The following is a 27,137-nucleotide window of genomic DNA, read 5'->3' as shown; positions in this document are numbered from 1 at the left end:
CTGGAACACCCAATACCAGGAAGTGTGAACTGTTCTGTTTTCAGTTCACACCAGTTGGTAATACCAATACTTACACATCTACGGAGACTTCTTCGGATTATGTGACACCGACCTCCTATATGACAACCAAGTAATAATACTACATGAAAAGATGATTCTAAGTCTAAATGGGCTATTCCATTTAAAATCCACACTCCCCCTGTGGAAAATTTTGGAAATATCTTCCACAGAGGGGGTATGAATTCCATATGTAATGAACACATTAGGTAGTTCCACTAGAATTTCATACACCCTTTGAGAAAGACTCAACCTGAATCTTCCACAGAAGGAGGGTGCATTTCAAAAAGAGTTGGCTAAAATAATGTGCTAATTCCACTTGAAATTCATACTTCCCCCACCCCTTGAAGATATTTCCAAATCTTCCACAGGGTTAATGTGCTAATTCCATTTGAAATTCATACTACCCCCTTGGAAGATATTTCCAAATCTTCCACAGGGGGAGTGTGATCTTTCAATGGATTAGCCCAAATTCAGATTGATGTGTACTTACATCTAGGATAGCTCCATTGCAGTAGGCACATCTAGGTGAGAACAGCTCATGGTAGTCCTTCTCGCAGTAAGCCCTGCTTTCTCGCTCAAAGAAATTCTGTGTTCCTAGTTCTGATTGGCATTGATGGCATACAAAATGTTCAGGGTGCCATGTCTGGCCTAGTGCTGTTACAATCTGTGAACGAAAAAATAAAAACAAACATTCAATGAATTATGGTATGCTTGTGATTAACTCCCATAACTGGGTACCTGACAAACGTGACAATGAAATGATGTAATTTACCAGCTGCAGGGATGTGATTCAAAGCTTGTGAAATATCCAGAAAATGGTAAAAAAATCCAGAAAAACAGTGTGAAATTGGGCAAAAATACCCTAAAATGGGCTGAAAATCAATAAAATTGCGTACATTTTGGCCACAAAAAATCCAGAAAATCCATTTGATATCTACCATACCCCTGTGGAAGATATAAGAAAAGTCTTATACAGAGGGAGTATAAATTTCAAATGGAACTAGCACATTATCCAACTCAATTTGAATCTCACCCTCTCTCTGTGAAAGATTAAGGTTGACTCTTTTTCAGAGGGTGTATGAAATTCAAATGAAGCTGCCTAATGTGTTCATTCCATTTGAGACTCCCCCTGTAGAGGATATTTTCAAAATCATTCACAGGAGAAGTGTAGATTTTATGGAATAGCCCGATGTTTTTTAAATGATCTTCATGTGCAAACATTTGTGTAAGTCTTTCTAAGAAACTATTCAGCCTTTACCAAAAATACCATGTTTTTGGTCCCTAATATGACAATCCATTGTGAATTCTTTGTATTAAAAAACCCTTCTATCAATACCAAATATGCATATCAAGCAAACTCAAAGAAATATGCATGTTACTATCACACTATAAATCAGTGCAGACCAGACCATATTAAAAGATTAAACTATTACATGATTGATAATTAATTATATTGAGATTACATCGCACACAGGATGAATGGCAATGTATTTTGACATACATAAGTATTTCAGCACATTTTAAGAATATAATTTAGGTCAGTTACTGTATAGCAAAATTACATGAATAAGATTCAAGCTATCCCTGATGCTGTCGTTTAATTAAATGAATCCCATTACTCATAATACAGCTGGCATGTTGGATGAATTATCAAACTTTATAATACAGTGATATGGTAACGACATATGACATAGTCGGATCAGGTACATAACTATCATTTCCGTGTTCGGTTTCCTTAAGGGACATCAATCTGCTTGCTGATTTTGTTAAGTTATTAAAACCAAACCAAATATGATGACTAATTATGTGTGACTATTATATTCTTATGCACACATGAAGGGACTGTTCTGGGATGCAATAATTGCAACACAACTGGGAATACTGCAACAGAATGGCTGAAATTATGGGAAGAGGCCTCATTTTATGAACCTACAATGGATATGGCTCACTTTAAAAAAATTTTTGGCAATGTTTTATATTGGAAATGTGATGTTGGTTCTTTTTGGTTTGGTTCTTTTGTTAAAGGCCAATTCAAAGGATCGTAAAAATTATCACAATTCAGATTTTGGCACCTTTATTAATGTCATTGATGTGCTAAAATAGCCTACTCGTTTTTAAGCCAAAAGCTGTGTATTAAAGACAAAATGAGACATTTTACTTGAATCTGTAATTTATATACTTAAAACTACATGTATTGAATGGGGCTTCAACTTTGTCAACTTGTTGTTTTTTTTGCGAATTTTTCATAGCAAAAATACCTAATGATAATTTTAATGATGAATCCTTTACTCTTATAAACAATTTTTTTTTTTACACCTTCACTGGGATCACTGAATAGGCCTTTAATTGACCTGCCCCACTTCTTATGTCATGATTCATTTGATATGTTGGGCAGGAATGGTGTGGTTTAGATTTTCCTACTCCACAGAAAATTCCCCTCCCCTTTATCACTTTTGAAAATGAGCATGCTTCAGTTGACAACTTTAATTCTGGTCAAGATTTCTTCAATTTTAAGTGACTCAATTTAGAAATTCAATTTCCTTGAAAGTTTACAATGGTTTCACCTGTCAGATCACATTCAGCATCAATAACTTGTAAGGAATAAACACAGAGACTCACTGACATGCAATACATGACATACATTATCAAGAATTTGGTGATACATACAAAGACATGCCATTTATGCTCCCTCATGGCAATGGAGAGTAATGATAGGGAGCACTTAACTTGAGATGTGATCATGCAAAATGAGTTATTTGTTGAGCAAAATCAAAATTCAGTTTTAAAATCCGTGTATGTGCCATTTTCAGAGCTTCATTTTGAACAAACTCCATCACAATTGAATACCTGAGTGGAAGAAGGGCCCAACTCCAATTTTTTACAAAAATGAGTTAGACCCAGCATTTTATTGCCAGCAGACTGTTCTTCCTTGTGTGTGAAAGATGAGCCAAAATTCACTCTCTAAATAGTCTTCCACGTACACTTAATCATGGTTTTCATGGAAGAAAGGCCCAACTCCATGGAGTTGGGCCTTTCTTCCACAAATATAGGGTTAAAGAGGAATTTTGTTCATCCATGAAATCTGCTTTTCACTGCAATAAACTTTCTTGCTAACATATTACATGAGTTCTACTTGTGCAATTAATGGTGATTACCTAATTTCTGTAGCTATTTATAACACGGAACTGGCACTTGCAGTATATTAGTGGAAGAATGGCCCAACTCCAGCTCGTATTAAGACCTGTACCGTTGCCATGGAAACATTATATATAATTTCGAATGTATGTAATATTGTATGTTCATGTATTAAAGGTCCCCTGAAGATGAAAACATTCTGTCTATAAAACTTTTCCAAATATTAAGTTTTTTCTTAATATCTTAAAACAGCTTTGATGGAGTTGGGCCCTTCTTCCACTCAGGTATTCAATTAGACTTGCAGTTCCAATTTTTATTGTTGCTCAGAACAATAAAACACAAAGTTTAAAACTATTACTTTTAGTGGCTGTATCTCAAAATCATTGTCAGCGACATATGACTCATCTAGCTTGATCACATCACATATTAGTACAGTTATACTTCGATAGATTCCAAACACGGTGGACTTACATCACTGCCAACAGTAAGGTAAAAGACAAAGTCATCCCATAACAATGCTTCCTACTCCTAGTCAACAGACCCATCTCTTTCCTATCTCATTTAGGCCAAATCCATCTCTTTCCTATCGCATTTAGGCCAAATGTTATACTAGTATCATTTATTGTTGAGAGTTCCTCACTCTTCCTTCACACATTACTGAACATTATCAGCCTAGTTTGGCACCTACTGATGCACCTGCATGGAAGGTGGCAATTAAATGCCCAATAGAGAATATGTGCAGCATTACCATTGCTGTGGTTCCAGACTTGAATTCAGTTTCACCACACCACTCTGCCTCTCTGCATACACCCTCAAAATAAAAAGTTCAATTTATAGAGCTGGGTGGGTGGAAATAGAGCCTAGGGCCTTGCCTACACACTGCTGGAATTCAAACCCTCAGGCTTTTGATTCAGAGCTAAAAGAGTCATCACATGCCCGCAACATAACAGCGAAAGAAAAAATAATGCTACATTTAGGGAAATTAGGGCAGTAGCTATAATGAAAATACTGATCAAAGTATGAGCCGAAAGCTCAATATTTATGAGTGGAGTGCTGAATATCAATCACTCGCATACAGCATTGCCACATCATTATACATGTAGTATGTGTGTATCATGTGTGTCCTATCATCATAAATTAACATGTGCTACCAATGAGTTATTTATTTACCGCATTCCACTATAGTAATAAGGTGTGAAATTGCTGAAAAGTGTACTCAGCAGTATTGCCTGTGATACTGAACATTCAAATATCAAGTGGTATTTCAACACTCACTTATTTCATGTTTGGATGGGAATGTGATCAGTAACCCTAGAAATTCTGGTTTAAATCCATGGAGGGGCTATATAGGCATATACTAATACCCCATGTAGGATTAGTATGGCATTTGGGCAGGGATTGGGAGCCTGCCTGTATGCAGATTTTATTGCAAGGGTGCAGAATTTCCACAATGTGGAATCATTTGCATACAAAGAGTGGACTTCACACCATACCCCTCCTATAACTTTCTAGTTAGGACTTCCTTGGACATCTTAAACTTTTTTCCCCAATAAGTGAAATATTTTTTCAGGGGGACTTTTATTTTGGGGTGTATCTCACTGTTTGCAGGCCTCATTTGGAAGAATGTAGGACTATAATTTTTGACATTTCACATAATTTTGGGATCATTTTTCGGGTAATTTTAGTGTTTGTGATTATATTTACTTTTATTACTTCAAATTAGGCCTACATAGAATTTGTTCATGTCCCAAAATGCATCACACTAGGACTGAAATTACATCATAATTTACGATACAACAGTGATGTTTTGGTATCTCCGTAGGCAATAAAGATGACAGTTTCCATCCTGGTGCTGTGTATCATGGGCATGGACAAATGCCCAATTTCCTTACTTTGTTTATGTATAAGTACCAAAACAAACAAACAAACAAACAAACAACAAACAATAATACACTCCTTACCTGGCCTACAATCTGTTTCTCACAAGCTGCACATGCTCCTTTAGCCACAGTAGTAACTCCTTGCCTATTCATATCCGTCTGTAAATGCCCCAGCATTGAATCTAGCTGATTACCCCTCACCGCTTCCTGCGGTTGCTGTGGCTGCTGCTGTTGCTGCTGCTGCATACCTGGTTGCTGTTGCTGATTATTTACTTGGGGTGCATCTGCATGGACTACACCTGCTTGTGAAGCATGCACAGTTTGTTCTGTGCTGGCTGTCAGCTTATGGGGTTGAGCGTAGTTGGGTTCAGCTGCCCTGGTTGGGATGGCGGCTGGTTGAGGACTAGAAGGCTGGGAAGAGGACAGCTGTGGAAAAGGAAAAAAATGAAAGGATTGAATTAATGAATAGGATTTTGGGTCTGAAACATGTCATCTAAAAACAATCATAAATAATGTGAATTAGAAAGCCAGGATTTTATCATAACACATGGATGCACATATATAAACAGAAAATACTGAAAATCTTCTTTTTCTATTTATTTATACAGCAAATGCACAACAGAAGAAGAAATCCTGAAAGCATGATTAGCCCTTAAAACTTTACATTCTGGAAAACTGTCCATTTTTATGTCACTTTTTTACCCAGGCATACATGAAAAGCTCTGAAAATTGAAGTTCGTGTTAAGTTCAAGATTTTTCAGCTTTCAACATTTTTTAATTTCAGATTATTACTATTTTATTATGCTTCATATAACTCAATCCACTACCTTTTAACTAGAAAGAAAACTGGTCTAAATCATATGCCTGAATGAAGTGTGAACAAAACAATATACCCAAATCCTCAGATTTCACTTCCTAATCAAAATACCCACATATTAAACTGTCAAGCAGAATATTATATTATTAGCCTACAATGTAGTGCTATATGCCATTCATAGCGTGAACTTTTCACTGACCCTAAATAGCTATCTCAATGTTCTGGTATACTTAAAGAATTCCTAATATTATATTTCATTTATAAACATTTTAGCAATTGAAATAAACACTGTGATATACTATGGGGTATTTGGAGCGAAGAAAACTATGGAGGCTGACTGCAATCACAATTCAAATGTACATGTATGTAGGCTGCACCACAATGCTTGTATGTACTGGAACTTGTTTGTTTGAAATTTGCTGTTTTCAATTTAATTCCCATCAGACTACAACATGACAATAGAAATTCCATCACATGCACAATTGTGTTAATACTAGGTAGGGCAGACTGGCAGAGGATATGAAAATATGGAAAAAACTGCACAACAGAGTTCATTCTACTGTTTATACCCTCATTTATTTCTGTAGTAATTGTATAGAGGTTTGGGCTGTGCCACCACCTATGATCCGTTTGGCTAATGTTGACAATTTTGAAATAAAGAGTGATATATTAGTCTGGAAGATTTTGAATGCTTAGACTTGTGCCAAATCTGTGAATTTAGAAACTGGTTTCAAAAGAAAGTATGCAAATCAATGGATTAAACATGGAATTTGAAATGTATTCCCAGTTAGGATGAACTAAAGGATTGCGATATTTTCATCTGGCAAAATAGAATAAATATATTTTAATTAAAAAAAATTCCTGTAGTTTGTTATTTTTCTGATACGAGGAATAAGTCAAATCTACAATAGACTCCCTACAATGTATTATTAAAGGGAGAAGCACACTAAAAATGTAATCTTGATTTTCCAGGCTTCCCAACTTTCCCCCACTTGCCTCTAGGTGTTGCGCCTATCTTTCATCAACATCACAATGATTTCTTTTTTACCCCCTACTTTTAAAAAACCACAATTCCCAAGTCATTTAACAAGTTGAACTTTGGATGAAATGTTCCCAGCTTTAAGGATGCACAAACAACTTTACATCCAGTATGACCAAAGTGTCTAGGAATGTGTTAACTAGAAGCACCAAATAGCCGTCATGAAAATGAATTGTTTAACGCCTAACCACAATTATGACATCAAGTTCATTGGGCCAATTTGGTGTAAATACTATGTTTATACTTCTATTGAATTCTCAAGAAACAAGAAAACAGTACTTGTTAAATTTTCAGTTGCTATGATATAAATTACATTCATAGGTATTGTACAACTTTGACAAATGAATATGATACTTCAGACTCACTCTATTTATGTAGGCAAAGCGAGTATTAACTATTATGACATATATGACTATTGTGTATTTTGGTTGATTACTTTGGGGCATTTTTAGGCATGCAACCACAAAGTGAGATCTTTGAATTGCTTTAAAGCCACAATCTACAAACTTTAATTGGTTCATTTTTTAAAAACCTATTTTTGGCATATTTGTAATGTATACACATGTCCCAACTTACACCTAATTGGATTCAGCCAAATTTGTTGTGGTTGTCTGCAGGTTAACAGAGCAATTTTGACATAATGTTGTATTCAGACATTAAGTCCCATATACAGCTCCACATTAAACAGCCAAAACAGTCAGTGGGGTTTCTTTCATATTACCTTGTAATTTTGACTTACAATGGGCAGAAACCTTTCTTGACAGTTATTACTAATAATTCTTTCAGCATTTAGAGTAAAGAATATCAAAATAAACATTTGATGGAACTGTGGCAACATTAAAACTCTTGAGGGAAGTGGCTGACCAGTACATACAAGGTAAACCTTACATCATAATACCATGGTTAAGGCATTCCAAACAATGTCAACTATGACCACATTGCAGTGATTTGAAACTAGGTCATGAAACCAAACCAGTATTTCCTGACCAGTCCAGGTGTGGTTATCACCTTGATACAATACTAGGAACAGAAGAATGGTTGGTAGAGATACCAGACAGCCCACATACACACAGGATTTCCTATACCAAACCATATTATGTATCCATGGCAGCACTGTGTTATATCTTCTATACCACAGAGAGTTTTGTAAATAGCTTTTAAAGGTATCTACTCTGAGATCATAACATTTAAACCTTCACATAACAATCTGAAGATGTTACAGAATAGGATACCACAAGCAATACAAACTATTTGCAAGCATTTTAGAATTTTGGAAATTTTAATAATTTTTTTGCCAGACCACCACCAACTTACCTGCAGTTATTTGGCCACACCAATGATATGAAGGGACTGGCTTTGCTATTCTTAAATTAGTTTACAAGTTCTGCTACTAAATACCTTCTATTCATGCCTTTAAAAAAACAGTACTGCAGAAGCAAAAATGCGGTGTTGACGAAGTTGTAACCCTTAAAAAACCAGTGTTCGATGATGAAAAAACACCTAGTTATTTACTTTCATCATCAGTTCATAAATATAAACAGTCCTATTGCACCATAGTACATGAAAATGAAAGCACTCAGTATTAACATAATCTACTTGGAATCCAAAGGACAAAAATATGCTTCAAAATCATGGTAAATCCTGCTAAATGGAGCCCAATTTGAAGCTAAATATTGAGGTTGGCAACACCTACACCACAGTAATATCCCACATTGTATTAAAGCCATACCACGCAATCTTTTACACAGGTCAATAGTTTTGTCAAAATCATTCAACCTGATGAAGTTCATTGTAACAGACAATATTTTTCATTCTTTAATTCACTGTTTGTCAATTTTACTTAAAAGATACAATTGTTAAATTCTGGTGAAAAAAAAACCTTGTAAAAATGATGCATATCAACATTTCCCTATAATTTTGTCAGACAAGGGTATGTAGATGAGAGCAATGGGCTATTCCATTTAAAATTCACACTATCCCTGTGAAAGATTTGGGAAAGATCTTCCACAGGGGGAGTATGAATTTCAAATGGAATGAACACATTAGGCAGCTCCTTTTGAATTTTATACACCCTCTGAGAAGATTCAACCTGAATCTTCCACTGAGGGAGGGTAAGTTTTAAATGGAGCTGCTAATGTCTTCATTCCGCATGAAATTCATACTCCCCCTGTGGAAGATATTTCCAAAAACTTCCACAGGGGTAGTGTGGATTTTAAATGGAATGGCCCAATATGACTATATAACTATTTGCATGAGATATTACGTATATATGATGTGACACTACATCAATACCAATATTTTATAGCAGACAGACTAGATATGCAACCACATCAATTCTAACACATAAGGCATGATTTCCTTGTATATACTTTTACTTTCATTCAATGGGATTGAGTCTCGCCAATACAGTACTTTCACCTTTCCTAATCTGAAATATCTCAATAATACATAAATGCAGAAGGTAATATCTCAACTCTATTTTGGATTTAAAGGGACATTTCCATGTTCATTAAAATGAAATAGTTATGAGCGTTAATCAGATGGACCCAAATGGAATGTACGCTTGGTATAATTTGACAATTTGCATTTACATTCACCGCCATCTTCATTATTAGAAATTTTTTGATATTAGAACATAATTTGTATTTTATCATAAATTTTGGCAGTTAAACATATATTCAAAAGGGAAACAATATGACTATAAATGTATTGAGCCATCTTAGCATCATAAGCCAATTCACCTTTACAGTAAATCCCATAAGCTTTTGTGTTTGTACCCTTATGTCGTCACACGGATGCACACATTATTACCGTGCCGTTCACAGCATTGGAATGCGCAGTAACCATGTTCTCTAACAATGTACACATCAGCGTGAAATCAGGTGACTACATCAGGGGTCCAGACACAATTTAAAGCTTATGGGATTTACCGGAAAAGGTGAATGTTGACAACATAGTTAGTAAGACAGGTTATTGTCATCTGTCCATGCACTCCCCCCCTCACCGCTACAGCCTGGGTTTGATTCCTAGCAGTGCAGTAAAGTAAGGGTAGTTACTAATTCATACCTATGCAGGCAGCTTTTCCTCCTACTTTCAAAAATCGGACAGGTTTCTTCCCATGTTTTAAGTTTTACTTGTAGTGGTGTAATTATGGTAAAATGGGCTATTCCATTTAAAATCCACACTACCCCTGTGGAAGATTTTGGAAATATCTTTCACAGGAGGAATGTGAATTTGAAATGGAGTTAATACATTTGGCAGCTCCATTTGTTCATACACCCTCTGAGAAAGATTCATCCTGAATCTTTCATTGATAGAGGGAGAGTTTCAAATGGAGTTGCTAATGTGTTCATTCCATTTGAAATTCATACTCCCCCTGTGGAAGATATGTCCAAAATCTTCCACAAAGGTACTGCAGATTTTAAATGGAATAACCCAATGCACTCTAAAATGCCTTGTTTCACCCATCAGATGAAAAGTCACATAATGTATCCAATATTCATATTTATTTATCAATAATAAAGCTTCTTGGTCAGATTTCATTTTGTCCGTACACCTACACAGGTTCAATTCATGATTAGCAGCCTCCCTACCACATGTGTCTATGTTAGGAAATCAGGACATTGTCTATATCAGTGTTTGTAACATCTGTTATGATAACCCTGTCAAATTTTGAAAGCAAACAATACAAATGTATTTTTGACATTTTGACAAATGACTATTTGAACTCAAATGACACTGTCATTCATCATATTTATAGACAATGTAAGCATATGCTAGCAGACAACCTTTCTATTACCCATATACCACCAATAAACATAGGGAATTAATCAATTCTTGTTGTCTTTCACATGGGCATATAATATGCTGTAGCATTCTTGGTCATTGCAGGATAGATTTACACTGGGTTTCAGAGAAGAACGGCAATCCCTTGCTCAGATTGACGCGAGCGCCCTGTTAATGAGCGACATACACTGAGCTTTGTGTTCATTTAAAGGGCGGCAATCTGCGTCGACCAACGATTTGATGCAAAATCGGCCAATCATATTATCGGTCTGTTGCTATGATTGTCAGGCGATTGATTCAGCCAATCAGACCCCCCCGTGTTTATGCTCTGCATGCTCTCAAAATGTAAACAAGTGCCATTCTTCTCTGACAAAAACTGTAGATGGCTCTACCCTTCTTTTTAAAGCTCAGTGTTGGCGATGCACATGTAGGCTATTCCTTCAAATGTACCTAAAACTTTCCCCAATTCTTAAGTACCATGTATTATAAAAACATCAATTTTTAATGTTATCTATGATGCTACCACCGATGTGTCTTTCAAAGAATCTCAAAATGTATACAATTTGGCGATTTCATGACAAAATTGGTCCATTGAATAATTGACAGGAGCCTATATTATGTTATTCGCCGATCGCACAGTCATCTCAAAATGAGATTCTATCCGCAAATGTATGCTGGGTGTGCGTACGCCTGTCAAACGTGTGCTTTAATTGAAAAGGAAAATAGAAAAGCGCGAGAAACAAAAATACACTTTTTGCGCATGCATTTGCAGGGAGGACCTCATTTTGGTAGCAAGATGGTGGATCCGTGCAACGGGTGAATGCCTTTCCTTGTTTTATCTCTGTTGGACCATATTTGGGCCATATTGGTTATCCATCATGTTGGGATATGACAGGATATCAAATTCTGATAACATTAAGAAGAATGTTACAATATATTACAATTACCCAAAAGACTGACAAGGATGCCTGAAGACAGCATATCAAGTTGCAATAAAGAGAATGCTACAATTACCTGAAAATCTGATAACGATGCCATGAGGTCATCCAGTTCTCTCGTTGCAGACGATGCTGACCTCGGAGGTGGCTGCGTGATGGTAGGTTGCTGGGGGTGGTTGTTACTTGTCAAGGGTTGTGCTGGGGCTTGTGGTGCAGCACTATGCTGCACATCCACTGTGGTGGCTTGTAAGTATGATGTCATACCTGGAGATGGTCTGTTAATGAGAACATACAACAAAAGGTTAAGGTTTTTAATGTAAGGATTAAGCGAATCAAAGTCTATTTTGAAAAAATGTGCAGTAACCAGCAACAAATGAAATAAATCCTCAATGCCTCATGCACTGCGACATGCTGAAAATAGGAAAAGAAATTAGTGCATTAATCATATTTACATAATTTCATTCAGCCATTTTCAAAACGTTTGTAATCTCTTTTTAAAGGGGTATTACATGATTTCAGCATCCTCCTTTTAGGGTGTGATTCAATAGATATTAATGAAAAAGCTTACTCCCAAAATTACAGTTGATTCGGACATTGAATTTGTGAGTTATACATAATTATATGTATACAGTGCCCTATAGGCCACTTATAGGTTAATAAATGTGTATCACTTGTTGAGAGTGAAATTGTACAAAATAATGCACATGTACTGAGATGTTGATGCATCTAATGCACAAGCCCCGAAGGGGGGAGTGCATTAGACACATCAACATCTTAGTACAAGTGCATTATTTTGTACAATTTCTTGAGCAACAAGTGATACACATTTATTAACCTATTTCATACACAAGAAAAAAAGCTGTGATTTTTGCTATCTTTATAACAAAATTGTCACTAAAAATGTTGAAAAATACGAGTAAATATAAGCCCTTAATGTATCAACCCGCAAGAAAAATGAATCAATCCTACGCAATGCGAACACGTACAAAAGCACTGCGAGTAGTATGCGGAGTGCGCGCCCGTGCAATTATATAATATTAATGCACTCCGCGTATTTTTCTAACAGCTTTTCTGATTGGCTATGTGGTTCTAAGAGTGTATGAATGTGTTGTAATACTGAGTTGGAAAATACAAACTGGATGATATCTTTGTCAAATGACTGAATCTGCTGACGTTAAATTGGGGATGAGGCTATGGATCATGAAGTGCCCCTTAAATCAATTGTCATCTTGGTAACTGTAATCATATGTGCTGACTCAATACTTTGAATAATCTTATCAAAATTACGCAACTTGTTGTGTATCAACTGATAAAAGGAAGGAAACCCCCTGCAGATCACATCCATAGATAAAAAATACAAAACATCTCTCATTGCAGACAAGATATCATCACAGCATCACCATCTGCTGAAAACGCTAGTCGAGCTAGTAAAAACATTCCAGGTGAGCGAAAAATAGGTATGAATATCGACTCGTATATCTCTTATTAGGTCAGGGTTCTCAAACTTAGATCTTCAAATAAAAATTTGGTCATGTTAAATGACGTACAAAAGTGAAATTACAAAAATTCAGTGATCTTGTGCAAACATCCAGTGAATTGCTTATCTTATTCAAACAGTATTATGTGTAATTCATTCAAACAAAATCATGATCAATTCAACATGTTTTTTATTACTTTCACTGTCTGTAAAAATGCATTTTGGTAAACCTATTGAAAACAACATTATGCCATGCACAACTGCACAAGATATGAAAGAAATAAGTGCTTACACTTCCCTGCTGGACAGTGCAAAATGGATAAGAACATTTCAAAAAGCTTAAAATGCAAGGATCTGTATTACCAGAAGCAGTGTTTTAGCCAGCCACCTGTCTATCTGTCATTTGCCTATCAAGTTTGCAATATCGATCATTGTCTTCAAATACTGTAAAAGTGGAAATTTTCACGGTACACTAATTTTCGCGCAACACAGCTACCACGAAAATATAAACACGCAAATATGTTCTTTTACTGTATAGGTCTATGTAAGAAAACTCAAAATCACGAAATTAAAAACAAGCAATGTAGTTCAAAATAGCCAAAGCACAAAAAATTACATGCGCGAAAATTACCACTTTTACAGTAACATAATTATGCTCTTTTAAAATGATAGCCATTGCCCAATTTCTGTGAACTTGCTCAGAAGCAGTTCAAATTAATATAAGCAAAAACATTACAAGATACGTATTCAACCCCCAGTAGGCATCAGTAGCCTGGCTTGTGGTGTTTTGAACATCAAATTTAGGGTGAGTAATTTGTATTCAAATCTTAGGCAAGTCTTAATTTCTAGCTAATAATGCACTGACAGAAGTGTCTCTTTTGTGTGCTACATCAACTGCATCTGCTTCTTTTGCATTTTAACATGTTTTCATTCCACAGTTTGCTATTTGGAGTCAACACACTATTCCAAACGCCCACTATTTGGAAAGTCAATAATTCTGAAGGTCCACTATTCTGAACACACAATTTCCTAATACCGGTACCCAAGGATCTGGTAAAAATATTCTTTCTTTCACCATCAGAATAGCAGGCCCCTAGATATAAAAAATTGTGTTTCTTAAAATAGCAGACCTTCTAAATAAAAGACCTTAGGAGCAGCAGACCATCCAAATAACATACTGTAACATCAATTAATAACAGCTCTGCCAAGTTTAAGTTAAAGCATCTTAACAAATTTCAAATGCAACAGCCCGATACGCCAACATGAGTTAGCTCATCATCTTTGCATGCAGTGACTTACTCTTCATCACCTTTAGGATCACCATTGCTTAGGCGTTCCTTCTCCCCATCATCCCTAATGGGAGCAATACATCTATAAGTTAGCCATATTGGCTTTTCACTGCATTTCAATATTACAAATCCTGCCATAATGTTATATTACTACACACTTTCACCAATATACTTTTAAGCAATACACAATATATATATTTTTTTGGAATAGATTCATCAGGATTGTATAAAGTCATAAAGTTCAATAATTATGCAGACAAATCCAATATTCTACTCACGGTTAGACAGTTTCGTCAACCAGGTCGGTTGACTTCTTCAGTAATGCGATGATCCACCTACACTCCCACGAAATTTCTCATTCCTCGGGTGCACAGTTCTTAACAGTGGATCATACATGTGATTTAGAGAGTAGATGCCCAGACCATCAACCCAGACCATCAACCGTGACAAGGGCATCTACTCTCTAAATCACATGTATGATCCACTGTTAAGAAGAACTGTGCACCCGAGGAATGAGAAATTTCAAGGAGTTAGGTGGATCATCGATTACTGAAGAAGTCAACCGACCTGGTTGACGAAACTGTCTAACCGTGAGTAGAATATTGATTTGTCTACATAATTATTGAACAATATATATGATATGCATGTATCTAGTCTACAAAATACAAACTTATTAAAAAGTTCCAATTTTTTTCCCTTTTGAAATGTTTCACTTTCTACTGCCATACTCTCTTGATTGCAGCTCTACAAAATGCATGCCTCGTCTCAGAGAACTTGACGCTAAGTAATTTGAAATAGTAAGTAGCCATCTACTAGCATACTTTCTTGATTATAATGGCAGTTCTACAGAATGCATGCCTCATTTAAGAGCACTCTCTTTTCTTGTAATTTTCGATTTCTAACCACACTTACTGAGGTAGATTCAATTTTTATTTTAACCTACTTGATTCGAAGAAAAACAGTTCAAATTAAAATACACTGAAATGACTAAAAAGCCTAAAATTTATATGACATTTTGAAGGAAAGCTTATTTTTACAGCATATAGAGATTGGTTAAAACATAATCTACCATATTTCGTCAAATAAACGCCCCCCGGGGGCGTTACATTTTCCCAAGGGGGGGCATTTATTAGAGGTCATTTTAGCACAACAATTCCTGTTAAAATCATTAGGGAAGCTTGAAAGTCACGCTAAAAGGACGAACTATGAACTTTTGACACTGACTTTTGGTTCACTTCGGGTTTCTGATGCAGATTTTCGCCATTTATTGCTGCTATTACCGACCATGTGAGCAACTTGGTAAGCTTACTACACAAGATAGCATGGAAATATCGAATTTTTGAAACATCTTGGTTGAAAAAAGTGGTGGGGAAGCGACTATTTGACTGAAATACGGTAACTTTTATTAGTGGTATTTTTGAATCTATAAATCTAGAACAGAATAAGCGAGCGATATGATGAATGACAAATGACAGTAATTGACATTTCCACAGCCTTGTCAATTAACATGATTTGCCTCTTTCTGCATCAAGTAGAAAGCACAAGATACATGAAGCCCCAGATTTAATTTTTCATAGAAATTAAATACATCTACACATCTTCAAGATCACTAAGTCACACTGACTTATATAATCTAATATTTGAGATCAAGCATTGATTCAATCAATCATCAATCATACATTCAATCAATGACTCACTCATTGCTTACACTGACATAATGTATTCCTCTGTTAGGTCATTTTATCAAACCACAATTTAATAATAAGCTCTATAATCATAGAAAAAACTTTTGAATGTCTTGGGTATATAAACTCATACATACATAAACAACATTTAATAGGGCGCCTTTCCAACTTGATCAAAGCGCCGTAAAAACAAAGCAATAACAAAAACAGAGTCAATACGATGGATAAAAATGAGACTTCAAAACTTTCTTGAAACTAAGCAGTGTGCATGCCTCCCTGATGGTTCTTGGGAGGCTGTTCCAGAGTGTGGGTGCCGAAACATAATACGATTTATCACCAATGCGTGTCATGGGTCCTGTAGCAGGTTTGACTTTATGAGTGAGAAAGTTTGTGAGATAAACTGGTGCATTACCCTGAAGACATCTAAAAACACACATGCATATCTTGAATTTGATGCGCTCCCGTATGGGCAGCCAGTGTAGAATGTCCAGGAGAGGTGATGGGCTATCACGTCTGTCAGCACAGAAAATAAGTTTAGCGGCTTTGTTTAGGAGAGATTGTAAACGGTCCAGGTCCTTTGATTTGGCTCCATACAGGAGTGCATTGCCATAGTCCAGGCCCACACCTTGAGGTCAAATTATGACCCATGACAGTTTAATTATATCATTATGAGAGCACTATGGCTCATGAGATGATTACTTCTTACCCTTGATGTATGATATTTTTCTGATCATTAGTGTAATCTGCGTTTGGACCACGGCCAGATTTCTTTGGTTTCGGAGCCACGGTTGGTGGAGGAGCTTTTGATGGACTTGAATGTGTTGGTGCTGGTGCTGGTGCCGGAGCTAAATGAATCAAAATTGATGTAAACAGAAGTATGAGATGGTTAAAATTAGACACTGTTTAATCCTAGAACAAAATACGGTTAGATCTATACGTAGATCATAATGTATTTTTTGACCTATGAAGGATTACTGACAAGAGTGAAATTATTTTCACCAATCCAAGTTTAGGTTTGACATTTATGATTGAACTTTTCGATAAATCCCATAATTCCTTGAGGGTTAGACCTGAAATATCATCATTTGACGTCACGCCAGCTTGCAATGCACAGTACCGATGTTTGCTAAATGATGTGCGTGTCAAATGATGACATCTCAGGTCTAACTGCAAGGAATTATGGGCTTTACCAAAAAGGTCAAAGTGCCAGAAGTGGGTAATAGCTGCCATGTGTTCATTTGGCAATTTACACACAGTACATGTATAGAGGCCGTCAGCCTTTCGCCATCTTGTGGGTACAAATGATCTGTGTGTTCATGCGTCGGACACTACGCGCAGGGCGCAGCCTGCCACGCAACTGTTATCGCGCCTCAACGCGGTGATTTTGCTGCTCACGCATGGAGATCGAACGACCATCACAGCGTGTACCCACAAGATGGCGGCATATGACGTCACGCTGACGGCCTCTATATTGTACTCATTCGCATGGCAGCTATTGCAATTACCCACTTCTGGCACTGAGCAGTTGAATTGGTTGGTAAAACCACAGATCCTGGAGCAACTCAATATTGCTAGTGGCTTTTTGGTTTACCAGTAATAAACAAAATAATTGAAACAATATTATTTGAAATTTTCTGTCACAACTTGAATTGGTTTTCATCGCCTACCAAATATGGGAAATTGCGGACTACAAAGATTCAGGAGATTATAAAAAGGAAACATCATTAGAATTCAAGCTTAATTGAGTTTATCAATACCACAAACACATACATGTACCTACTAGAATGAAGAGGGCAAATGATTATGCTATAATAAAAATATTTAAAATACACTAACTAGACAATGTACCGAAATAAATAAAACAAAATGATAAATGTACCTGGGTTGGAAACAATATTTATAAATTAAAATGCAAGGCTTCCATATAATTATATAAAATACAACAAGGTTTCCATATATATAAAATATGAGAAAGACAATGGGTACCAAGGATATTTGCTTGCTAATTATAAAAGCATTTCAGAAATGTTGGTTAGAGACCAAGATGGAATTTGATAGTTTGCAACAAGCAAGGTGCAATTAAAGAAACAGTATCTAGATATAAATTAATATATAAATCAAAATCTATTGCAATGTAAAGGGATCCACATATAACTTGAATCAAATTATTTCAAATGTAAGAAATGTCAAGGCCCATAGAGCATTATAAAAAGCGAGGAGCCAAAGTAACATTTACTAATAGTCTAGTCTGTGCAAGCTTTAGATGTAGCAAAGCCAGATGTGTTTGGTGTGCGGCTCAGAATTTGAAAGTGGACCCATCAATATACCAATTTTTGAACTCTATTTCTTTGAATCAAGTAATTTGGGCTCATCGATATACCAAAATTCAAAATTGTTGTCAAAATTCAATACAAATTGTCTTAAAATGTGTAATTGTGAAAAGGGTAACAAGACTACATACCAGCTATAAAATACCAGGCACATAACAAGAGTAGTATGAGATTTGAATATAGACGAATTATACCCATTCAAAAACCTACCAGTGAACTTATAAAATCCAGCTCCTTTTGCTGAATGATGGCAAAAAGAGAAGAATGGTAATGAAAAGAGACCATTTGGATCCTAATTAGTATTAGTAATTAATACTTGATGCTATACTGATGTGAAATTTGTTGGAAAGTTTTTCAATACATTGAAATTTGTTGTAAACAATATAGTGTGGCTCTTCTCAAGATGAGATTAACGCTATGTTGGATTTCTGTATGGCATATTCAAATCAATTTGTTTACGCCGCTGCGGTGCCACCATACGGACAAATCACCCTTCTAAGCGTGTGTATACACCTCACAGGATTAGCTTAACGAGCACTAATCAAATCTGCCACTGCGTAATCCGACAAGGCATTACTCTCAACTTGAGACGAGACAAACTATAGCTTAGAAAGACTAAGAAAGTTTTACCAAGCTGCTTGTAGAATGCCGCTTTTCATAGAGCATTGCTACTTTGTTCCTTGGTATTATCTTATCACAGCTAATTTTGGAGCCTGTTCATTTCCTCCTCAAAGTGATCACCGTCTAGATACAGATGCTTCTACATAACACCATGACAAATTTGGACAGTCACATTATCAAACTGACTGCAAGTAACCAACATACAGTACCAACCACAGGCTGAGGCGAATATAACTAAAGAGATACGAAGCAATATGCACAGCCCTATTGTTATCATGTATCGATCGTATTCCGAGGTCTTAAACGAATAACCGTGTAACTGACCTAAATGTGAGTCAATTTGTGCATCAATATGCAGCTTCATGGATAAATGTAAAAATATCTAATCTTCTGATAGTTGGTATTTGTAATTTGGTTTGTGCATTCAGTTAGTTCTTTATAATACTATAGCGAATACTGACTTTCTGACCCAAGTGTATTGAACCCGGAAGTGAAGCCATGTAATTGATTTGAGCGTGCGCAGATAAGCAGGCAAGGGTAGAGCTAGCGCGATTTGCATAACAATATCCGTGGGTGACCCGGCTCGCTACACACAAGGAATGAATATATGGGGCTTCCTATCTCACAGGTGCGACTCTCTGTAGGTAGGTCTGACTCTCTCTATGCAGGACTGTAAGCTTAGTGTCTCTCTAGATCTGCAAAATCTCAATGTACCATGGAGAGAACAAAGTTCTGACTTAATGAAACCCATGTCGATAATAATCACAATATGGCAAATATAACGTACATCCATTCTTACAGATACCTTTTCTATAATGCACTGGTATTTGCCCAGTTCAGAATTGACAATCAACTTAAAAATCCTTCTTAACAGTAAAACACTAATAATATCTAGCTTAGCTATTAATATGAAATACATACTGTTTTGTATTTGAAACTGCGCTGTCTCCAAATCTTTAAGTAAACTGTCCAGCTCTGATAAGTTTGCCATTTTAGTAGACTGATAAGTCTTGTTGTTATATGCGTCTGGATATGTAAATGCTGTTCCCTGTTGAGGGGAAGGTGCTACCGGTGACCGATGCCTAGCTGGCTTTGGAGGGGGTGAAGCACTAGTGTAACTTGCTGCTGGATTTGTAGCTGCAGATTTAGGTGTGTATATAGAACTGTAGGTGACGTTAGACTGACTGAAACCTCCTACGTTGCTACTGTTGTTGTTCTGTGTAGCGTGGGGCTGTGCGTAGATGTAATTGTCTCCACTTGGAATTTGGCGTTGCTGAGGTTCGTATAATGGTTCTGGCTGGGAAATCCCTGTTGGAAATCTGGAAGTATTCTGGTGGACATAAAATAATAAGACATATAATAGTAGCCTATATTTTTAATGCATTGTTGACATCTAAATGCAGTAAATAACTTAACACTATATCGAGGAATCGGCGCAAAAAGGCCCTAAGTGCTTTTTGGCCAAAATGAGATTTTGGCACAAAAATAATCTTTACAACACTGAGCACCTTATGATTGTATAGCCATGATCAAGCTATATATATATCCACAGAATCTGTTATCAGTGAAAATGTAAAGCCCTAAGTGCAACACTATGTATGACATATGTGAGAGCCAGAAGGCCCTAAGTACAAAAATGCCTGTATCATTACATGTCATTTTTGTACTTGGGGCCTTTTGGCTCTGACCCCTTCATATATGTACACCTTAAAGGGTACGGGTAACCATATCGGTTTAGGATATGGATTCTCTTCAAACTTACACACAATGTCAAATATTGTCCCCTTTATCAATCTATGTGAGAAAACGGGAACAATTTCAGCATAAATGTGAATAATTAGGATATTAGCAAGCCAATACACTGGTACGCGTGCATTGCATTCTGGTCAGGCATCCCGAAACAACGGCCGAGCGCATGTCCCAGTGGAAGCAGGAAGTGTTCGCCTTGGCACTGAAAACCGGCTCGCCCTGTACACTTTTATACCCTCTATTCATACTGATTAATCTTAAAAACATTACATATCACTGCGCTCATTATCATTCTTGACAAGATAGCCCATGCTGTATTTACTTCGCTTAATTATTTCTTTATTTTTAGCTATATGATGCACATTTTCACATATTTATGATTTTTCTTTGTTTTATTTTTTAACTAATTTTTTAATGGGGGGAGGTGCTCTCATAATTTTTTTCATATTCCTCGTATCATTCTTGACAATAGAGGTCATGTTTCCTTATTTATTTCGCCTCTTATGTATTTCTTTATTTTTGTTTTTGTTTTATATCATTATAGCGCCATCTATAGTTTGACATTAGGGGCCTATTTGATGTATTTTTATGACTTAATTGGTACTGGGGTGAAGTCTGCCGTATCTATTGCGATTTCATTCTATGTATACTCAAATCTCACGTGTCGTGTAAAATGCGAACAACTGGTATACCTGTAAAACCCGCTGTGTTTCATGATTTCTCGAAATACATCGACTTGGAGCGTCAAATTTCAGGATAGTAATGAGAAAAATAGTATCTATTATGTGATACCAAAACCTCATCAACAATGAAAAAATCGGGGATGATGCTGTCGATCGGGTTACGGACCTTTAATGCTGTTTTTATCCTATCATTTTGTAGATAATAATTACTGTGTTTATAATATTACTTCTTACATCTGACAGAGTGGATCTGTAGCTCTACTATGTACTTCTCAATAAAGAGTCAAAAACAAACAACAATCTTTTAAACAAACTTTCTAATTTTAGAAGTTTCAATTACAGATATGAAAACTGATAACAGTATCAAACACTGAAAATAATACTTGTAACAGTCCACTTTTTACCTATTTTTCTATGATTTTGAGACAGAAATAGCTGAAAAACACTGAAACAAAAACATTGTAATCAACTGAAAAACTGAAAACTTTCATGTTTACAATGATGATCTTATTTCGAGTACTTCCAATTTCCATTTCATTTTGAAATTAAAAACCATTTTCATTTTCTACTGGTAAATATTGAAGCTGCAGAAGAGCAATTCCAGTGAATATGCATTAGTACTGGAACAGAACCTCTGGATGCATGTACTACATAATCATAAAGAGATGTTTTTTTTTTTTTTTAAAAATGAAAGTCATCTGTCCAAGATAACATGCAGTATCCAGTGGTGTAGCCAGGACTTTTTCAGAGGGCAAAGTTGATGAAAATGGTCAAAAATGGGCCAATAAGCACAAGCAATGCCTAAAAATCTTTAAATATCATAGCTTCGCCAGTGGTGGGCTAAACTTGGTATCTTGGTAACTTACTTTGGCCCCTCTCAAATTGCCGTTTTGGATCTCTGTGTAGATAGGCGATGTTGGCGTTTGTGAAGTCTGTGGTCTACTTTCTGAAGGCGGTTTGCTGGCTTTTAACTGGTTTGAGGTAGACTCTAGATCTGCTAATAACTCATCTGTAAGTAAAAGTAAAAAGACAGAAACAATATGGAAATTAAAAGTGGTGTTATGAAAGCATCAAAATTACATTTTTGTTTGTTTTTATTTTGTTTACGACTGGCAGCGTTCACCATAGCTGGTATTGCTGAGCAAAATGCTACTCAATTTTGGAAATGTGTAGCAATTTTATGCCATACAGTGAAGTGTGCAAGTTGATAATGCTACGCATAGAAAATTTCTTAAGTCCAACGCTGATGATTGGTACATAAATATATTTCAATAGAAAAAATTAAGGTGTTTTAAAAATGATTAAAACTAATGGTAAAGAAAAAAGCGATTGACTGACCCCAGCGACTGACTTGCATGTTTTAGAAAACATGTTTTAATGCAAAAACGATCAAAAAGAAGGGAAATCAAATCTGAACAAAATTTATTCCTTCTTCAGTAAACTCAACTACCTTAGAATGAGTTAGATTGTGATTTTCTAAATGGTAGATGGACACTGTAATTTGATAGCAAGATGGCACAGAATATGCACAAAACTTGATGATCTAGGTCACATCTTAATGGAATCTAAATGCATATTAAAAATGCTATTAAATTTCACTAAGCATCCATTAAAACAGGTGAAATCAACAAGATAGAAGTCACAAATGATTGAAAATACCTCAAGCAATTTGAACTTGGAAGTAGAGATCAAATTACGGTGCATCTTCTTTATGAACCCTAATGCATTCTAGAGTTAATCACCCAGGGGTGATGGAGCAATTAAGCTTCCTTTGCATCCCAATCATGACTTTCAACGCATCACCGTACACTATCTCATTAGTATCTAATATTGGCATTTACAACTACTCTTAGTGGAAATTTTTGCGCTATATTTATTTTCACAATTTTCACATTCTACCACAAAAATAGTAAACATGCGAATATATTCTTTTTTGTGTACAAGTCAATGTAAGCATAGACCCTATATTTAGAAAGAAATTTAAAAACAAAATGAAATAGTTCGAAAATTTGTGCAGCACGAAAAATAAATTGTGCAAAAATGTCCACTTTTCTCTATTCCACAAGGACAATATTTGACATACAATTGCTGAATAGAATTGGACAAGTGATTATTTCCTCAAGGTATTTAGGGAATTTCTTTATGTTCATTTGGCAATTTACCAATTAGGCCATACAAATTTTAAAGGCAATATTTATTTATCATCTCAAAACAATTTTTAATATTCCATGCTAATTGCTGAATTGCTACATTTGACCCTAGTACTTGGAACTTATTTTGACAGCATGTAGGGTTATATAGCATATCTTTCATTCCAAATCAAGCAAGACCGGTTACCTTTATAACAGCACCTAAACGCTATGAATTTGAACGATATGAACTTCATGTCATGCCATTGAGATTATCTATGAAGATGTACAAATGAAAAACTGGTAAACATAACACTATGAGAATCAAATACCAGGAGGCTCACTCAATATTATGACATGCATTATGTGCAGTCCCTAAGCTCCCTTACCCTATTTTTTTTTTGCTCCCCCACCCAACCCATATTGTTCTTACTCCCCCCCCAGACTCTCTATCATTGAAAGACTGCCTTTTGTCTAAACTCCTACTGTTGATTTACATTATGTGCATTCCCAAAAGCCCCTTAGCCTGTTGTTTTCCCCCATCCCATATTTTTCTTACTCCCCCAGACCTTCTTTCATAGAAAGACTGCCTTTTTTTCAAAATTCCTAATGTTACAATAAGATTTTACCCCGGGGATTTCACCGAAGACATCTTATAATAATTAGGAAATTTTAGACTTTGTTCATAGTGTCATACTCAGAAGCATCTGCCACCCCAGACTCCATTTTAGGGTTTCCCCCAAAGTCCTTCATTTTTTAGCATCTTCCCTCAAAAGATTCATATTTTTGCTCAATACCTGCCCCCTCCTGCATGCTGAACGTTGTGGCTGCACATACATGTCACTCTCATATTTGCATGCATGCCCCTTCTATATAAACTAAACACTTTAGACAATTTAAATACTATATTTTAATCAAATATAATAACAAAGTAACATCAGAATTTGATGGTTGCGATATATCAGATGTCTAGACACTGACAAGCCAATTTATCTAACACTTCATCTTTGGTATTTCCGATATTAACTCCCTGGTATTCTTAAATTAGTGATGAGATAGTACGCAGGCATTCTTTTCTACCATCTATGTATGATTAATCACAGATAGCGATAGATATGTGTGTGATCAATGTGATTACTATTTTTTAGATCTCTCTCGCCAATGGAGGAAGACAATCAGCCTCATGATGAACCATGAGCCATACCAGTTAAGCCTGAGAATTGTGCAACAGTCACATCAGCAAATCCTGATCCAATAATTTGACTAATCTTTAGAGGATAAAAATATGACCAGATCTGATCCAATCAGGCTTAAGTCGGCAATAATGAAACTGACATATAGGCAAAAAGTGAGGAGAAAAAGTAATAAAAAACATAAGAAAATGGATAAAAGGTTCATAACTTTGCAACAAAGTATTCAAGAGACCTAAATGTAGATTGAGCAAATTAGTAATGGTAGCAACTAATTTTTTAACATTTCCGACTTTGGCCTGAGTGGATCAGATCAGGGGTGCATTTCACTCAACTTAACGAAGCTTTGCAAGTCTCAAAATTGTTCGTAACTTCCATTTCACTAAACTTAGTTACGAACAGTAAACTTACTTAAGAATGGTACCCTTCGTAAGTAATAGGGGTTACACATGGTTATACTTGGGTTACGAAGGGTTTAACGTTCAGTGAAATGGACCCCAGGTCACAAATGATCTTTTGATATCATTTGCTCTTCCTTAAAAACCAGTGCAAGATTAAAGAGGAAGCCCCACCAGAGCAGTTCTTCTGGATGAACCAAGCCTGCCTGGTTATCAAATTAATCAGGTTATCTCTGAATTAGACGGGTGCTAATTACTAATTAATGTTTTAATGTTATTGCATCAATCAGCACCTGACAAATTCAGAGATAATATTGTCACTGATTAATTTGATAACCAGGCAGATTTGGTTCTCTCCAGAAGAACTGCTCTGGCAGGGCTTCCTCTTTAAGAGCAAATACGCAAGTAATGTTATTTTCCAGTTTGGAATAAAACTTCCAGATGTAATTTGATTGTTGTCAACTTTGTTTTGAATAAAAGTTTCTATAAAAACAGGTGAAATCAGACCAGCCGTTTTTAAGATTTCCTTTTTTTTTTTTTTTTAATTGGGAGGGAGATATTAATTCTTTGTGTGGGGCAAATGTAACTATTTGTACCAATGGAATGCATTCTGTCTACTGGCCCTTACAATGTTTTTGTTGCATTCTCTAACAAGCCTACACTTTAACACAACAATATATGTTTCCTACAGGAAGTGTGCAGTATCGTTGCAGGGCTGTGAGATAGTAGCCTCATGATATTTTGAGGAGTACATAGGCTATAACATCTAAGAAGGCCTAAAAAGTGAAATTATTTACTCTTTATTTTTCGTACTCAAGAATACAATAGAATCCTTTACAAGAAAAAGAGTAAACTTGAGTCCCTGTCCCCGCCCCCTGATTACAGGCCAGAGTATTTTACTTTGGACACACAATATACAAGATGCCTATGATATGTCATATTTTGCCCAATCTAAAGGCTAATTTACACTCAATCATTAAGTTATTGAAATGTGTAGCTTTTGAAAAGAGATGGACAACCAGCAATCAATTTGTTTGTTTTTTTGCATTGCATCAATAGTTGCTTTTGCGATGGACCTTTTCAAATTCAAGTTTTCCGAAGACAGCTGCTGTTTGTTTATGGATGACCCCATAATTACCGGTCATCACGCCCAAATTTGTCCAAATCTAAAGTGCTGAAAAACGATGAAAATTAGCACTTTTCTTTCCATTACTGTCATATTGTGAAGCACCAAATAACAGAGGTGTTAATTCAATAAAAGAAAATATTTTTCCTGATGACCCATGTGGACATAAGCCAAATAAGCTGCAATTTTACTTAAAAGGTAACATGATTCATGACATTTCTTGTCCACCATTTTGACTCCCTAGCTTATGAATAAATACTGCTTAAACTGCACTTGGTTTTCCTATATTCTTTTCCAATCTTGATTTGGATTTTGATCGTGGCTGGAGATGACAATCGAAATGTTCAATATACCACAATTGTAGGACATCTATTGATGTTGATAATAAATTATTGTTTTGAATTAATTCACTTCCGAAAGTTGATGATCAAGACCAATCAAAACAAACATGGACTACAAGCTATCATTAGCTATGGCTCGCAGCAATCCTAGAATCTACTAAAGCCTAGATATATCTATTATTTTTGGGATTTTCAATAATCTGACTCAATTTAGGAAATGTGCCAAGGTTACTTCAAGGTCAAGCCAAGCCTTTATGCCTGGATGTCAAAAATATGCAATCCACATATTTTCTAAGACCTTCGCAGGCTGCAGTCTGTGCATAGGCCTACAGGTAGGAAATTTGTCATAAATTGGCTTCTGACTTACAGATTAACGGAAATAAACTTATTTGGTACAATATTTAAGGAGCACATCTTGACTCATATAGGCCTATATAATAAACTACATCACAAAATCCATGGGT

General features: G+C 36.0%; 1 protein-coding gene across 2 annotated transcripts in view; it reads right to left on the bottom strand.

Annotated features, from left to right (window-relative positions):
• LOC140155245 (paxillin-like) overlaps positions 1-27,137 on the bottom strand; it is a 68,349-nt gene that overhangs the window by 8,309 nt on the left and 32,903 nt on the right. Inside the window, exons 2-8 of one of the 2 annotated variants that reach the window (XM_072178000.1) lie at positions 22,356-22,498; positions 19,979-20,387; positions 16,813-16,951; positions 14,432-14,485; positions 11,732-11,930; positions 5,157-5,501; positions 551-724 (exon numbers count right to left, since the gene is read on the bottom strand). In XM_072178000.1, coding sequence (XP_072034101.1) covers positions 551-724; positions 5,157-5,501; positions 11,732-11,930; positions 14,432-14,485; positions 16,813-16,951; positions 19,979-20,387; positions 22,356-22,498 — 1,463 coding nt within the window. The remainder of the gene's footprint in view (positions 1-550; positions 725-5,156; positions 5,502-11,731; positions 11,931-14,431; positions 14,486-16,812; positions 16,952-19,978; positions 20,388-22,355; positions 22,499-27,137) is intronic. The other variant, XM_072178001.1, reaches the window with a different exon arrangement.

Source organism: Amphiura filiformis, chromosome 6 (assembly GCF_039555335.1).
Source record: "Amphiura filiformis chromosome 6, Afil_fr2py, whole genome shotgun sequence".
Classification (NCBI taxonomy): domain Eukaryota; kingdom Metazoa; phylum Echinodermata; class Ophiuroidea; order Amphilepidida; family Amphiuridae; genus Amphiura; species Amphiura filiformis.
This window is presented reverse-complemented; position numbering and strand designations above follow the sequence as displayed.